General features: G+C 35.1%; 1 protein-coding gene across 2 annotated transcripts in view; it reads left to right on the top strand.

The window, feature by feature from the left end:
* The first annotated feature begins 561 nt into the window (after positions 1 to 561).
* LOC149555439 (zinc finger CCCH domain-containing protein 28-like) overlaps positions 562 to 15,784 on the top strand; it is a 93,446-nt gene continuing 78,223 nt past the window's right edge. The window contains exons 1-4 of one of the 2 annotated variants that reach the window (XM_089829476.1): positions 562 to 1,007; positions 9,707 to 9,799; positions 10,082 to 10,145; positions 10,282 to 10,383. In XM_089829476.1, coding sequence (XP_089685602.1) covers positions 733 to 1,007; positions 9,707 to 9,799; positions 10,082 to 10,145; positions 10,282 to 10,383 — 534 coding nt within the window. In that variant the 5' untranslated portion in view covers positions 562 to 732. The remainder of the gene's footprint in view (positions 1,008 to 9,706; positions 9,800 to 10,081; positions 10,146 to 10,281; positions 10,384 to 15,784) is intronic. The other variant, XM_089829477.1, reaches the window with a different exon arrangement.

Genomic DNA, 15,784 nt, shown 5'->3' on the forward strand with positions numbered 1-15,784 from the left:
TCTCACAACGAAGTTGGTGAGAGTTGGTTCTCAGCTGAGCAATAAGAATTTTAGCCCTCCAAGAAATGTTGGCTCCTATGTATGCTTTTTGGAGTTGATCACAAGCGGGGTTGAACTCATTTATATAATATAATTTCTTCCTTCCGATCTCGCTTCTCCAATTTCTTTTGTAGATTTTCTCCATGACAAAGCCCTTTATTTCTTTATTATTTGTGGGGCACATATTGAATTGAATATTCCATTTACTCATCCATTTGATGTTTTGTTGCATCCATGTCCTTTTTCGCTGACATAGTGTGTCACTAAAGATCACTATAGGCCATCTATCCTCTTCCATTTTTTCGATTCTTTTTAGATAACTTAGAAGGCGAACCATGACAAGAACTAGAGGCTTTTCGTCGTCGTTAAAAACGTTCAATTGCTATACTTTCTGAATTATTAATTAACTTTCGTCCTTGTTAAAAACGTTCAATTGATATACTTTCTGAATTATTAATTAACTTTGAACACATTTTTGACCATTGCCGTTCTAGTTTCTTCACATAAGCTGTTCCACATCATAGCCTATTCCATTAAGACGGATCTTTTAAATTTTTATTAGAAGACATTTCATGGAGCCAAAACCCGTCAAGAAATTGTAAACCGTAAAACCCTCCAAACCCCACAGGACAGTGCAAACAGTAAACCCTCCAAACCCTCTGCTGCTGTGCGAGCGGTTGAATTGAGAATAGCATGGCTGGCGAGAAACGTGAGAGAAGCCCAGCGACAAGTGCAAATAGTGACGAAAGCAGAGGTCGCAGCCCTCGCGGCAATTCTACGTCACCAGTTCAAAACTCATCCGCCCCACGAAATTCCAAGCCCTCCAGTGATCCCGCTGAGAAAAACGCCTCCAAAAGAGGCAAAAGCCTGAGCGTTGATGTTTGCAAGGATTTCACCAAGGGCCGCTGCAAACGGTCGCCTCTCGACTGCAAATACGCTCACCCTTCGTCCGCCGTTGCAGTTGAAGAGTATAAATTAATCTTGACCTTCCATACATTTGACCTTTCCTAAACAATGCTGTTATTGTTTTGTATTGTAATCGACATATTTTTTAATATATGACTGAAAATTTTGAAAACAATTATATCAGCAAAGTGAAGTTAAAATTTGAGTAGTCACCTCCTTCAAGTTGTTTGACAACTCTAGTTAGCTGTTGGCGACCTCAAATTTCCGTGGTCTGTAACTCTTGAACACGTTAGTTATTCTAGAGGAAATCAATTTTGGAACCCATTTTGCGGATTGTGTGCGCAATTTCATTTCAATTTAAAAAAGGATATTGTTTTCAGGAGGAAGCTTCTTCTATAAATATCATTGAAGATCAAGAAGTGGAAAGTTCACAAGTAGAGTGGTTCCCTTCGGGAAGTCCATGCATTGATCCCTACTCAAATTAATGGGCTTGGGCTTTCTCCAATGTTTGCTGACTACTGGTTTCAAACAGCGATACCCTCATGCCCACTCCAGTGATCTCCCAAGTTTGTCGTGATAGGTGTCTGAAGAATCCGTACGTTTAACGACATAATGTTGAGATTTGGGGAATACTTGTTCTGTCACGAGGTGAGTTAGTCTCGTCGAATAGTCACCAAGTCTGTATGGTAATGGAAAAAAATCACAAAACAATCACTAAAAACAAATTGCAGATATTATTTAAAAATATGTTCAAGTTTTTCCGGGAACAGAGTCCAAAATTAGCTTGACAAGTCCAACTCTCATTCCTATGGTCTGAACGCTTGTCGCCATCCACATCCAAATTGTGCAAATGGCTTACGTTGTTATCATCCTGTTTCGAATCTGATCTGTTTTAGTCGAAGGTTTCTATTCTAGTGGCACAGGAGTGAAAACATCACAAAAAAATCATTAAGAATAAATTGTATATTTTATTTAAAAAAATATTCAAGTTTTTGTTGAAACAGAGTCCAAAATCAGCGTGGCAAGTCCAACTTTCAATCATATGGCCTGAACGCTTATCGTCATCCACATTCAAATTGTGCAAATGTCTTCCATTTTCAATCTCTTCTGAATTTGATTTATTTTGGTTGAAAGTTTCTATTAGATTGGTAATGGGGAGCATTTGCAAGAGCCTGATCCAAATTTGGATATATCTCACTACGGTAAAGTTGGTCCATCGGTCTAGCAGATATTTATTGACATTGTGCCATAATGACTTGAGCTTGGCCATTGTTTTCAAATCTTGAGAATGTCGCTCAATTCTGAAGCCGATTACTTTAAAAAGTGTCTCGCAACCTTGTCTTCGAATTATCAAAGAATAAGGATTTCAATTATAATGTAGAGCATCGTCCTCATAGTTTCTGTGCAGCTTATAGTGAACTGTGATTGGCCAAAATGGGCTTCAGAGCCTAAATAATTTTATTCTATGTAAGGTCATATTTTTATTTCTGTTTGAGGATGAATTAAAATATATATCTCAACTTTTTCCTTAAAGTATTGTAGGAAGTTGTTGGTTGAGTTACATTTTATGGAGAAGCTGAACAACAAACTGTGGAAAGAAAGATGCTCAATCCATTTTTCTGCAAGAGGGTTCTAGAAGTTTGACCTGAAACATCAGAAAAGAAAGAGGACGTAAAACCTAGTTCTATCCAGACATATCCATCCAGATAAGAAAAGGACGTAAATAAATTTGATTAGTTTCAGACTAAGTAGTTTGGTAGGATTTGAAGATTCGTTTACAGCAGATAGTCTAGAAGTCTGACAATTATAAGCTTAAGTTAATATAGGAAGGGACAGAAGTAAAGAAGAGGGACTGAATTCACTCTTACCATGCCAACATGTCTGTGGTGTTTATTTAGCTGCAATTGATTTTCTTCTTTGATTGGTAATACTGTAGTGTCCATTAAACCCTTAACCACCTTGACAGCATACCAAGATACAGCCTTTTAAGTGGTTTTCTCCAATCTTTGCTACTGGTTTCAAACAGTGATACCCTTATGCCTACTCGAGTGATCTCCCAAGTTTGTCGAGGATAGCTGTCCGAAGGATCCCTATATTTATAACATAATATTCAGAATTAGGGAATATTTGTTCTGTCAGAAGGTGCACTAGTCTCATTGAGTAGTCACCACGTCTGGTATAGGAATGAAAAAATCACAAAACAATCATTAAAAACAAATTGTAGATATATATAAAAAATATGTTCAAGTTTTTGCCAGAACAGAGCCCAAAGGTAGCTTGACAAGTCCAACTCTCAATCCTATGGTCTGAATGCTTGTCGCCATCCACATCCAAATTGTGCAAATGTCTTATGTTGTCAACCTGTTTTGAATTTGATTTGTTTTGGTCGAAGATTTATATTCTAGTAGCACAGGAATGAAAACATCACAGGACAACCATTAAGAACAGATTGTATATATTATTTAAAAAAAGTATTCAAGTTTTTGTTGAAACAGAGTCCAAAATCAGCATGACAAGTCCAGCTCTCAATCCTATGGCCTGAATGGTTATCGTCATCCACATTCAAATTGTGCAAATGTCTTCCATTTTCAATCTGTTATGAATTTGATTTATTTTGGTTGAAAGTTTCTATTATATTGGCAATGAGGAGCATTCTTAAGAGCCTGATCCAATTTAGATATATCTCACTACAGTAAAGTTGGTCCATTGGTCTAGCAGATATTCATTGACATTGTGCCATAACGACTTGAGCTTGGCCATTGTTTTCAAATCTTGAGAATGTAGCTCGAATTCTGAACTTGATTACTTTAAAAAGTGTCTTTAACCTTGTCTATGAATTATCAAGGATTGAGGAGTTCAATTATTATGCACAGCATCATCCTCATAGTTTCTGTGCAGCTTATAGTGAACTGTGATTGGCCAAAATGGGATTTAGTGCTAAATAACTTTATTCTATGTAAGACCATTTTTTTTTTCCTTCTTGAGGATGAATTAAAATATATATAGCAACTTTTTTCTTAAAGATTTATAGAAACTTGTGAGTTGAGCTACCCTTTATGGAGAAGCTGAACAACAAACTGTGGAAAGGAAGATGCTCAATCTGTTTTTATCTAAGGGGGTTCTAGAAGATTGACCTGAAACATCAGAAAAGAAAGAGGATGTAAGACCTAGTTCTATCCGGACATATGTATACAGATAAGAAAAGGATGTAAATGAATTTGATTAGTCTCAAAATGACTGAGTATTTTGGTAGGATTTGAAGATTCTTTTACAGCAGATAGTCCAGAAGTCTGATAATTATAAACATAACTTAATCTAGGAAGGGATAGAAATAGAGAAGAGAGACTGAATCCACTCTTACAAAGCCAAAATGTCTGTGGTATTTATTTAGCTGCGATTGAGAGTCCTTTTTTCTGATCGGTAATTGTATATTTTTGTTATTAATAAAAGTTAAGTATATTGCATTTTTTCTGAAAACTAATACCATAGTGTCCATCAAACCCTAAACTACCCTGACAGCATACCAAAATACAGTCTTTTAAGCAGCTTTCTCCAATCTTTGCTGACGACTGGTTTCAAACAGTGATACCCTCATGCTTACTCGAGTGATCTCCTAAGTTTATCGATGATAGGTGTCTGAAGGATCCCTACGTTTATAATATAATTTTTAGATTTGGGGGATACTTTTTCTGTCACGAGGTGAGTTAGTCTTGTTGAATAGTCACCGAGTCTGGTATAGGAATGAAAAAAATTACAAAACAATCATTAAAAACAAATTGTAGAAATTATTTAAAATATATTCAAGTTTTTGCTGGAACAGAGTCCAAAATTAGCTTGACAAGTCCAACTCTCAATCCTATGGTTTGAATGCTTGTCGCCATCCACATCCAAATTGTGCAAATGTCTTATGTTGTCAGCCTGTTTTGAATTTGATTTGTTTTGGTCGAAGATTTCTATTCTAGTAGCACAGGAATGAAAACATCACAAAACAATCATTAAGAACAAATTTTATATATTATTTTAAAAAAAAGATTCAAGTTTTTGTTGAAACAGAGTCCAAATTCAGCGCGACAAGTGCAACTCTCAATCCTATGGCCGGAATGCTTATAGTTATCATCATCCACATTCAAATTGTGAAAATATCTGTTATTTTCGATCTGTTCTGAATTTAATTTATTTTGGTTGAAAGTTTTTATTGTATTGGTAATGGGGAGCATTTGCAAGAGCCTGATCCAACTTCGGATATATCTCACTACAGTAAAGTTGGTCCATCGATCTAGCAGATATGCATTGACTTTGTGCCATAACAACTTGAGCTTGGCCATTGTTTTTAAATCTAGAGAATGTAGCTCAACTCTGAACCCGATTACTTTAAAAAGTTTTTCGTAACCTTGTCTGTGAATTATCAAGGAATAAGGAGTTCAATTATTAAGCCTAGCATCCTCCTCATAGTTTCTGTGCAGCTTATAGTGAAGTGTGATTGGCCAAAATAGGATTTAATGCTAAATAATTTTATCTGTGTAAGGTCATTTTTTATTTCTTTTTGAGGATGAATTAAAATATATACAGCAACTTTTTTCTTAAAGATTTGTAGAAAGTTGTGAGTTGAGGTACCCTTCACGGAGAAGCTGAACAACAAACTGTGGAAAGAAAGATGCTCAATCCATTTTTCTCCAAGAGGGTTCTAGAAATTTCTTCTGAAACATCAGAAAAGAAAGAGGACGTAAAACCTAGTTCTATCCAGACATATCTATCCAGATAAGAAAAAAAACGTAAATGAATTCAATTAGTCTTAAAATGGACTTGGTAGTTTGGTAGGATTTGAAGGTTCTTTTACAGCAGATATTCCAAAAGTTTGATAATTATAAGCTTAACTTAATGTAGGAAGGGATAGAAGTATAGAAGAGGGATTGAATTCACTCTTACCAAGCCAAAATGTCTGTGGTGTTTATTTAGCTGCAATTGATAATCCTTTTTTTCTTAATCGGGAATAGTATATTTTTGTTATCAATATAAAAGGATAAATATATTGATTTGTTCAACGAAAATAATGCCATTTTCCATTGAATTGTAAACCACACTGACAGTATACAGAAATTGTAATATCCCTTCCGGATATTTTTATCCAAACCCTTGATATTAAGTGCAGATTTAAAAACCAAACAGAAAACCAATACTTGATACAATTTCCTAAACTTTAATAGATTTATAACCAGCAGATTTCAATACAAGAAAACTCAGAAAAGTTCCTTTATTTCCTCCAATATTCACAAATGCATATATGCACCAGGAATTAACACTAATAACTGCCAAATATATTACTGTATTATACAACAGCAATACAATAACACTCAACAATCCATAAAATCCAATCTTATAAACATAAATAACAGTTAGATTGACAATATAGATGAAACCTATGAGAAGGCTACGTTTGTGTCCAACCTTCAAATACTTCTTCAAGGTTTGTGTCCTAGAATAAATAACCAGCAATTGTTTCCAACTCCCAGATTAATATTTGCTTGAATATTATAATCTTCATATCCTCTCACGTGGAGCTTGTTGTACCTTTATTACTTTTCCCAATGTGATGCACGCTCTTTCAAGCAATGTGGGACAAAGCACCTTTTTTGTCCTTTAGTCACTTAAGTGAACATAGTAGTTTTTTAAAATAAAGTGGCAAGTTAAATAACTTTAATAGTCACTTAGTCAGGAAACCATATAATCATCAAGTATTAAAATAACTGACCAAATGAATTTAGATAATCACATGCAATAGCTCGTTGGAAAGCTTTCGGCAAGACGCTTCCAAACCAACACTGAGGTACCGAAAATACTATGCTCTGTTTACTTACTAAAAATACTACGTATCTGGACAACTTGCCAAAACTGCTCCGATGGGTCTGAAACTGGAAATGCCTAGGCCAAACCTCGAACTGAACCCTGTAAAGAACCTTTTCGCCCCTAAAACCTAGGCGAAGTGAGCCAACACACAGAATTATAATGTCCCGGAAAAAGGGGACATTACATAAATACAACCTTTTAAGTAGTTTTACATACACCCAAACCACACCCCATTGTTTTCAAAATTCCATACAGCTGCCCCAAAAACCAGCTTTACAGATATTTTCCAAAACATACATGCATGCAGCTGTACCAGTATTTCGATGGCACTTCCCAAATTCTTCTACATTTTTATTCCGATTAAGAAGGGTTTCTAGTGCCTAGGAAAAAGGACAAAAAACCAGTTTCATCTTCCTCACTCCTGACCTCCTTTACCTGGGATAGCTTTATTTCTCCTTCCTCTTGCTTGCTTGGCCCTCCTTGTACATCTTTGCCTTAGCACCTGCTATTGCATGGTTACATTCTGGCCTTGAAGTTTATATCATCTTCTTGGAGTGCTCTTTTCAAATTGTTCCACGCCACTTGCAGTTTGCTCCGATGCTCATCACTGTTCATCTGGCTCAGCCAGTGAACTAATCCCAAACTCTGCCGCTTCATGTGGTTCTTTAATTTCTTTTGAAACATCAAATCCAACTTTGGGTTTTGCCCACTCAAAAATGGATTCCAACCCCAGTGGCATGTCCTCCTTAACTAGTTTCCTTTACACCCACTTAATGATTTTTGCATTCTCTGCCAATTCTAGACCCCATGCCAGCACCAAACTAATGATATCCATGTTAATGTGATATCTGTGTCTGGCCATAATGAATTTATTTGTGTCTGGCCATAATGAATTCTTCTCCCAATACCTACATTTTTGCCTTCACTACTTTTTTTGTCTTGCATTTCAACATACGCTTCAGCCTTTTCATTTTTGCTTCTCCAAAAAATGCTTGCTATTGCTATGTCATTGTCAAGGAAAAGTTTGCTCCCATATGCTCCGTCGTTGCTCAGAGGAAAACACTAGTCAATATCTTATCGACTGTCGGATGCAAACTTTCAATTTTAAAGCTGTTAACATACTCCTCCTTTGCACCATCGCACACCTCACTAGGATGTTCAATAATGACAACATTCATTCCCCTCATTAAAACATCATTGGCTGGATGGTGTTTTGTAATTTCTAAATGCCAATTGAATATTTTGAAAATCTTCTCGTCGAACTTTACCAATTGCTAACATCAGCACGCATTTTGAAAGTGTGTCTGCCAAAGAACCTAAACTCGGAATCGGATCGGAATTGGTAAGGCCTACTCGAATCCTGTATCACCTATGAATCGGCTACGAATCGGCAAAGTGAAAAACCCTTGAAATTTAAAGATTTTAATGGTTTAAAACTTATTCCATGCACCCATTGAATATAACTTAAACACAGTATAACATCATCAAATAGAAGCTAAAGCCTATCATACATAAAAAGGAACATAAACAATAAATCCATCACATACGTAAAAAAAAAATGGTGATTTTTTACCAACTTGATGATTTTTGGGGTCAATTTTTTTCAATTTTTGACACAAATTGCCGAGTTTGCTTGAAAAATTGGCAATCTAGTTTAACGAGTCAGCAAATATTGCCCATGCTTCCTCAGATCGCTAAATTGCCAAAACTGCGAGAATCGCGGCAATTCTCGTTACTCTGGTGTCTGCCACCCCATTTCCCATATGTTTAATGTGTGTAGTTTTAAATTCATCAAAAATGCTAATTCCTTTTGAATAATATGAATATATTTCTTTCAATGCCACACTTGCAATGTGCCCACTATGATTTGTTAATGTTTTTATAGCTGCGAGAGATATCATTCAGCAGCCAATGCATATGGAGGTGTTTCGTATTCTTGTGAACTGACTTCTTGTCTCTACTGTCACTGCTGAGACTCAACTGTGCAAGCGTTATCTTTCAATGTGCTCGACTGGAGTCGTTTTCCACATGAATGACATGGCAGCATGATCGTGTGCCATGCGACATGGCGTCATGTTCTCTTCATGTTTGAGCTGTTGAAGTATACTTCTGAATGGTCTTATCAAAATGGAGCTTCATTATCTTAATGTTGAGTATCAAGTCGACAATGAACAACTTAGAAAAGGCAACAACTTATATTAATAATTGTCATCAGTCAAAGATAGAGCATCTCTAGTTCATTATGTTTGTGTGTCACGTATGTTAGATGAAATGAAAAATGACAAGTGTATCTAATTTAATTTGGAGCTTTCTAGGAATACTTTACCAATTAGATAGATGAACTTACTTATAGGATATATGTTGATGTATGAAAACTGAAAGCAACTCAAGCCATTGCATTTAACATCAGATAGACTCTCTGTAGACTTAGGTGCTACATTTTTGCACATGTCCTTTTAAAATAACCTTTATATCTTTATGGAACCTCTTTCATTTATATTATTGTCTCATCCAGGTCCACCACATCAAATTGAGAAGGTCAAATATGTAATGGTGTGAACACGTTGTCATATGTCATGGTAGCAAAAGGAAAAAAATAAAATAAATTTTTAATTCCTTACATTTTTCGAAGCAATATTTAGATCGTTTTGATGTGTAGTTTTTTTGTGAAAATAATTGTATGCCATTATAGTTTTTTCCTTGGAGTAGATGATTGGAGTTTGAAAATGTTTGGATTATAATCGTTCAAATTTTGATGTTGTACAAATGAGATTTGTGTTCATATTGAAGATATTCAGTGTTTAGACACGGTTCTTCGTTTAGTTGGATTATAATCATTGGAATTTTTGTTTAATAATTTGTTCTAATCTTTTCAACAATGATAGAACTGCTTTGACTTATTAACTGTTTCTTTCAGGAATAAAGTGACGGTATGTTTTGATTCTCTCCGTGATCGTTGTTTACGAGGCACTAGTTGTCGCTACTATCATCCTTCTCCGCGGATTCGAGTGTAAGTTATTTTTCTATCTGAATTTAAATCACAATTCTTTAATAGTACAGTTTTTTATTATTAACACTTTCAACTAGGTAATCTTTTGATAGGATTATTGATAAATAACATACAGAAAGATATAGAGTTTGTGAGGAAAGGAAGGGAAAACCATATGTTGGTGAAATCACAGGGGAAACCATATTTTGGTGAAATCCCATGAATGTTGCTTTGTTGGTAACTTACACTGTGCAGATTTGTGGTAAGAAATATTCCAACATATCTTTTATGTATTTTACTCAGGTCACTGCAGGAAGCAGCTGGCATCCAACCAACAACTGTTCCTTTAGGTTACCAAGTTAATGAGGTAAAGCTTGTTTTCTTCTGTTTTATTTTAAAGTCAAATTGGATGAAAAAGTGAAATTAATGCCTATGGGATGCTCATATTATTGAACCAGCATTTGAAGAAATATGGATCATATAATCTCGTTTTTGTTTTTCAGATTAGGTCATCAAATTTGTACTTTGGACCTCCTCGAGTACCACATCCATTACCAGTTTTGTCACCTCCTCCTTTGAAGACTACAAACAAGCTTTCAGTTGAGGTATTATTCATTTGCTAAGGTACATTAATGCTTACTAGCCTCCAAGGTTGAGGAAACCAATAGATATTTTCAAATTTCATGGATATTCTAATGAAGTGTGTATCAGGCAAGCCTTTAATAAAAGTACAAATTACCAGTATATAGAGAAAACATGTTCCTTTCTTATATGGGGATCCCCCTATAAATATTCATTTATAACATAGAAAATTGCAACATTTGCACATTATTCCATCAAAGGCTTCACATTGCATGTAGGAGTTGTTCTACAAGAAACTGCAACAGATTGATATATGCAGTACGATTTGATTGCTTTCAAAATAATCATATAACATTTCCTACTACTTTATTTTGCTTTGGATGGCAACTGAATTGTTAATGTTTTTGCAGTTTTCAATCATCATTCTTTATGGCCATACACTCTATTATGGTAAATTGATGTTGGTGGAGTTGTATTAAATAAAGGAGATGAAAGCTCCTTATATAGATTTACAAAGACGATGTTTCTCAAGAAACAATTGTGAACTGAAAACAGAAATAAAAACTACCTAATAAACTGAAGACTAACCAAGATAACCACTACAACAACATTAAAATATTCTTGGTTAGCCTTCAGTTTATTAGGTAGTTTCTATTTCTGTTTTCAGTTCACAATTGTTTCTTGAGAAACATCGTCTTTGTAAATCCATATAAGGAGCTTTCATCTCCTTTATTTAATACAACTCCACCAACATCAATTTACCATAATAGAGTGTACAAAATTATAATATTCTAATACCCTCCCTTACTAGTCATCGTCTAACTGCTGTCTTATGGTCACAAATTCTTCAAAACATTCTGCTGTTACTGAGACTTTCCATGAATCTGTAACATGTTAATGGTAAAGAAGCCAAAATCCATTTAGAAAGGGGCAAAGTAGAGTACCCCCTTCTTCAGAACCTTGCTATTGACTATGCCACTGAGATGAGTCTGCTGCCAACTCTCCCAGATATAGCAAAATGTCTGACCAGAAATCATCACAAAACATCCAAACTTGATGTTGGATAACATAGCTGCTCTTCCTTGGAGATAGAGACAAACACTGAGAATAACTAACACGATTTGAGAAAAATCGACAAACCCTCCAAACTTTGCAGATGAGAATGATGCCCCAAAACATAATACAAAAAGACCTGATTTTTTTTAGGAGAAAAATCAGAAAATCTAGACATGATTTTTGAGTTGAAAACTCTAGCAAAACCAGACAATAGAATTCAAGACATGGATCAGAGATTACAAAGCTTTGTTTTTGAGGAAAAATGGTAAAATCCAACATATAATTTTTGAGGGAAAAATTATAAACCAATCAGATAATTTTTGAGGAAAAAGTTATAAACCCATGAAGGAATCCCATGCAACTTTGTCAATTTCAGAATTACAAAACTTTTTGAGGTAAAGATTTATAAAAATCCATCAGATAAATTTTTAATGGAAAAAATTATGAAAACCCATCAGAGATTTTTTAAAGGAAAAAAATATGAAAACCCATTAAATAAACATTCATGCGACAAAACATGAGGCTTTGTGTGGTAAAACAGCACATACAAGGACATGCAACTGACAAAAAGCATATGCAAGCAACATGCAAGTTAATGCACCCCTCAAAAATCAGAGACTTTTCCTGCAACCAAGAAATGACACAATCAAAACCCTCACCTAGACTCCTGATTTTTAGCAAAAATCTTTGAAAATGAACTACTATTTTCATAAATTACCTCTTATGATTTTTATTTTAAAAAAAAAAAAAAACATATTTTTGGAAAAAAACTCCAGATCAAAAGAGGCTCTAATGTTTTTAAGAAAAATTCGCCAAATTTTATGATATCCCATCTGTTGAGTTCAGTGGTAACTGCGAGACAGATCTACCTGATGAAAATCCTCTGCATTGCTTGGTCTCTACTTTTGCTGTCAAATTCTACTCTTTGCTGCTGTTTGATATTCATGTTCAGCTTCTCCTGTGTGCTCAAGGTTGTTTTTATTATGCCTAAATCATGTTACTGCAAATGATATCATGTTCCTGGATCTGACTGAGTAGCTGTACTCACTGGAATTTTGTATTGGTAAAGATAAATTATGTATCAGCCTTATTAATCAAGTTCGCTGCAGTGGTTGTTCGTGTCTAAGGTTTTATTGGAGCACGTAATGGCTTGGCCGTATGATCTGGCCCAGGAATCCTACGTGGAAGTGAAATTGTTGGCTCAAGGTTGTTAAAGTGTGCTGTTAATCTGTGTTATGGCTTTTTGAAAAGTTGCCACCGTGTGGTGATAGTAACCGCTGTCTTTCCATATTCTACAAGACTTGCTCTAGTCATTGCTTCGATTAAAGAAAATGATTATTGTTTGGATGCTTATCTTACCACAGTGGCTTGAAGGGAGACTAGAATAATATTCATTGCATGAGTGTGAAGGTTTTCTTCTATTTTCAATGTTCTGTGATCAACAACTATTACATGGTCGAACTCATTAAGTCTTCAGATTGATTGAGCCGGAAGTATTTCGATTGTTGTTTAGATCTTCCTTCTTGATGTTTGTCTGAGTATAAGGTTGCTGTGTGTCAGCATTTTCTCTTCTGGAAATAATTGGTTTCTTTCATATGTTTATTATATATTATTTACATTTCAGAAGTGTTCTTTAATCAGCAAGTAATCACCTCCCTATATGATTCTCAGATTTTGTTTGCAGTCTATTGCAGTTAGTATCTCTGAGATTTGTAGATTGACTGTGAATTGACGTCAATCAATCACAAAGAGGATTTTTTTTGTATATTTGAATCATAATCTGAATAAAGGTATTATCTTTGGTGGGCTGAGTTGTTTCCTCAAAGAGGAGGGTTTATTTCCCAGGATATGTTCTTGTGTTATCAAGTTGTTTTGAATTTTATATTTCATTGATGCAATCAAATATTTCTAGTTCAAAATTTAACACCATTGACCTGCTTTGATACCATGTTATGGTGAGTCGACATCGGTGTAGTTGTATTGAACAAAGAAGATGAAAGCTCCTTATATGGATTTACAAAGAGGATGTTTCTGTAAGGAACAATCATGAAGTAAAGACTGAAATATAAATTACTTAATAAACTAAAGACTAATTAAAATGACCATTAAAGAAACATTATAATATTCTAATACACTCTACATATTGTTCCTTCCTATCGTGATTTCTTAAAGTTTGACATTTTTGTAGTTATAACAAGACCTTTGCTGTTCTGAGTGTTCATGTTTGTTTTTGCTTAGTATGATTAATACTTTATTCAATACATACTATTGCTAATCAAGTATGGTTAATATTTTGTTTGACTAAGCACTTAGTGATTATTCCTTTTCAATACAACCTTTAACGATATATTGTCTATCACACTGCCTATGTTCTCTATCTGCCCTTTTTAGTCACATATCAACATCCTTATTCTTGAATCCATAGATGAAGAGTAAGAAGAGAACTATATTACTTAAAAGCAGAGGGCATAAAGTAAAAAATGCATAAATTGTCCTTCTAAGGAAGGGGTCACATGGAGGGGACTTGGGTTCTAGTTTTGTTGAGCGGGAGGTCCTATGATAATTTTTTTGGGTGGCTAAAGGTTTATTCAGAATCTTTTCTTACAAAATAGGAGTTCTGACTTTTTAGCCTTCTCAATTTGAGCAGGTAGATATGGGGTGGGGCTAGAAATAGTCCTATCAGCTTAGGAAATTTTGTTGCCACATGTCAACAATTGCTCATTATCTTTCCACAAAAACTAAGTAATAAATTTAAAATTTTAGGCTATCTTCACTCTAAAATTTGTGGGACCACCAGCTTCCCTAAATTTAGGAGCTAAATTTCTTAAGCTGAAAGAAATTAAAAAATCCATGGGACCGCTCACCATTAAATATTCCTAAAAAATCTCAGCGGCCACCCGCTCTATTTTGAAGAAAGCCCCCCTCCATGGGACCCCAGCCTAAATCTCTAGGGTGATGATTGGAGTCTAATCATCCCAAAATCTGTGGTGGTGATTCTTTATATACACCATCTCATTTTCATCTTCATTTTTGGGTTTGATGGGACGTTAATGCTAAATAAAGTGTATACAAGTCTAAATGGAGTCATTTGGTAACTCAATGAGTCTAAATGATGTGCATACAAACATTTAGACTTATCTTCCATCTTGTGCTCATAATTGATAAAAGAAACTTTCCGATTTTTGGGAGATCATATTTTTTGCTAAATTAGTATAAAGATATGAGCAAGATAGAGAGACATTGTAACATACTAAGTGCAGTGAATTGCTATACAACCTTGAGTTGTATCAGTTGTGGAGGTTACCTTGTAAGTTTTTTGAAGGAATAAAAGATTGATTTGAAGGTATGATTATCCGTGTATGCATCCACATTTTGAAGTTTATCTGTGTATACATTCACATTTTGAAGTTTCTATTATTGTGTGATTGATACAGTGTTTTCTAACATTTGGAAATTAGTCAGCAGTTTTTGATTTTTTTTTTCATTTCACATTTCCTCATCACATCCATACTTGGTGAGATTACATTAAGTGAAAAATAAGTAAACAGACCAAAGTGTTAGTGCTAGCACGAATACCAAATGTGGAGTTGTTTTCAGCTTGTTTTTCATGTGAGCTGAAAATTAATTTCTTTTTGAAACTTGTAGTTTAACAATTTATCAAATGTTAGAGGGCTTCTCAACTTCTTTTTATGTGTTATACTTATTTTAATTGTGGATTTGGTTAGGATCCACACTCAATTGAGGAATACTATAACAGTATGTTATAAAACCTGAAACTAGCTAAAACAAGGAGATAATATCAATACCATAAGACCTGACAAGATGAGTCGACCAAAGCAAAATGTGATCAAAATTGTCTCTGAATCACCTTCATAACCGCATCCCAAGAAGTAATTCCACTGGCAGAAAATGGCCAGATCCTTGGGTTTCTTGTTCAGAGATTGTGGGGGTTACCTAGCAGGGCCCAAAATCTCACACTTCTGAAGCTGAATACAACCCTCCTCCAAAACCCGCCAACCCTGCTCTAGGGTATTATCAATGTGGCCGACATACTGAAAAGGGATTATCTACTCCTGCACCAGAGGGTCTGAAACTGTTACACCCAGTTTCTAAAGAATATTTATTGTAATAGAAGCTTTGGCTTGTATTGTTCTGGTATGGCTCAGCTTTTCTGCAGTGAGCACATACTTAACAAAAAGAAAGGGTAGAGAAATTCTTGATTGTGAAGATGGATCTAGGTCTCCTGTTGAGACTGCACTACTGCAGGGAGAATCCCTACTTCCTATAGAGGAATACTTCACGACCTTCTGAAGTTCTCGCATGACAGGACCCTTCAAACAAAAGATGCATCAAGCCAAAGCATATGGC

This window comes from Cupressus sempervirens, chromosome 5 (genome assembly GCF_028749045.1).
Source record: "Cupressus sempervirens isolate cs-2001-9-10 chromosome 5, ASM2874904v1, whole genome shotgun sequence".
Lineage (NCBI taxonomy): Eukaryota > Viridiplantae > Streptophyta > Pinopsida > Cupressales > Cupressaceae > Cupressus > Cupressus sempervirens.